The sequence below is a fragment of the Alligator sinensis genome, unplaced genomic scaffold (assembly GCF_000455745.1).
Source record: "Alligator sinensis unplaced genomic scaffold, ASM45574v1 scaffold107_3, whole genome shotgun sequence".
NCBI classification, from domain to species: domain Eukaryota; kingdom Metazoa; phylum Chordata; order Crocodylia; family Alligatoridae; genus Alligator; species Alligator sinensis.
The window spans coordinates 115,673-117,553 of NW_005842578.1; the positions used below are offsets into that span (position 1 = coordinate 115,673).

At 61.4% G+C, this 1,881-nt stretch overlaps 1 protein-coding gene across 1 annotated transcript in view; it reads left to right on the forward strand.

Moving 5' to 3' along the window:
- Positions 1-1,881, forward strand: part of LOC102371073 (transmembrane protein 87A-like) — an 8,188-nt gene that overhangs the window by 1,784 nt on the left and 4,523 nt on the right. Inside the window, exons 3-7 of the mRNA XM_006032532.3 lie at positions 212-249; positions 377-472; positions 1,192-1,377; positions 1,480-1,585; positions 1,734-1,824. Coding sequence (XP_006032594.2) covers positions 212-249; positions 377-472; positions 1,192-1,377; positions 1,480-1,585; positions 1,734-1,824 — 517 coding nt within the window. The remainder of the gene's footprint in view (positions 1-211; positions 250-376; positions 473-1,191; positions 1,378-1,479; positions 1,586-1,733; positions 1,825-1,881) is intronic.

Below are 1,881 nucleotides of genomic sequence, written 5' to 3' on the forward strand. Positions count from 1 at the left end.
CGCATCCCCCCTCCCGCCTTGTTCCCTGCTGCCCCCCCCCTCGTCCTTGCTGCCTCTGGCCCTTGGGGTGGGAGTGGTGCTGCCTGGGTGTTAACGAGCCAGCTGTAATTAGCTTCCTAGCCTGTCAGGCTTCCCAAGCCAAGCAGGGTCAGGCTTGTTCAGAGCTTGAAGGGGAGCCCAATGCATGTGATGCATTTGAGGGCTCCTCCAGGCTTCTTCTTTCACCTCAGCCAGCTTCATCTTAAACCCGTTGGGCTCTGGCCCCCACTGGGAAGCAGCCCCAGCTCCTCTCTGCCCTGCCACAGCTTCCCCCACCTGGGCCAGTGCACTCCCCACTCCCCTCCTCACCCTGCAGCATTGATGTATGTGGTGGAAGCGGTGGGATCCCTGCCCTGGGGCCTCTCTCACACCCGTGTTTGCTTTGCATGCCCAGAGGGTTCTGCTGAAGGAAAGCACCAGCAGCGGCAAGAAGGTGGGTCTTGGCTTTACCCCCTTGATAATAACTCTCCCCCTTAGGGAGTCCCAGGGGCAGGATCTGCCCACGCTGCCCCCCCCCCCTTTTGCATGTCTCCGTGGCAGACCAGGGGCCTCGCTGGGAGGGGGGTTTAGTGCAGAAGTTGCTTCTCTGGGCAGCCAGGGGCTGAGTAGAAGAAGCGCGTTACCGTAATTCTTCGTGTACCGCTCACCTGTCTTGTGTGAGCACCTCATTAACCCCCTGGGGGGTAAAAGGATTAGTAGGAATCAGGATTATGAGCCACTGCCTGGATAGAAATGCCACTGCCTCTGCCAACCAGCTATTCTTCAAGCGTGGGTGGGGCAGGAATCAGAGCGGGGTACGACTGCACCACTGCCCTCCCCCCAGCCCTCCCTTGTCCAGGAAGTGTCTACTGCCAGTCTTGTGGGATGCCACACGCTTCCTGGACGCTCTGTCTTTCCAGGAGAACTTCCTCTGTGGCACCCGGCTGTGCCTCTGGAAACATCTCGTTTCCCTCTGTGCTGCTTTCCAAAAACAAGGGGGGGGGGCTTATGGGGGGGGCACTTGGTACATGGGGAAATATGGTAATGAGGCAGCTTGAATACAAGCTGTTTTCATGCGTGGATGTTGCTGTAACCGTCCAGTGAATGGGCGAGGCGAAGCTTGGATTCCAGGTGGGGTAAACTGAGGCACAGGATACCGCTCTCTCTCTCCAGCAGCCCGTGGGCATTCAGCGGAGGGAAGCCCTGGCCCCCCAGGGCGAGAAGCCCCCCAAGGACAAGGTCGAAGGGCAGAAGCTGGTGCCCACTCGAGCAACTGAGCCCCCCACCATGATAGGGAAGCGAAACCAGAGCCGTGGGGAGGCCAAGGTGGCGCTGTCTGGAGCCCAGGAGAAATCCAAGGTTGGGGGCTGGGGTGCCGAGCTTCTGGGGAGGGCCAGGGGGGGCTGTATTCCCCCCTGACCCCACCCCGGAGGGTAACTGGGGCTTCTGCATCCCTCCCAGGTGGACACCACAGCAAGGACGTGGGACGACGGGCCCTACGTGTTGATCCTGAAACTGAAGGGGAAGAGCGAGGAGCCACCCCCCCCTGGCGGCTGGGAGATCTCCAGTAAGTGCTGGGAGGGGGCGTGAGCCTGCTGTGCTATGGAAGCTGGGGGGGAGGGGTCTGCTGCTGGGGGGGCCGCATCCCTGGCAGAGAAGTGGGGCTGGGGTCTTTGCCCCCCCAATAATAACACCGCCCCCCGGTCCTTCCCCAGTCCAAGTCCAGATGAAGCATCCCGTGTACCAGTACATCTCTGCCTCCGAGTGGCCTCTCATGGTGGTGAGCTGGGTCGGGGGGGAGAGCTGGGATCAAGGGGGTGTACCACAGACCCTTGTGGCCCCCCCCCATGTGGCCCCCCCATG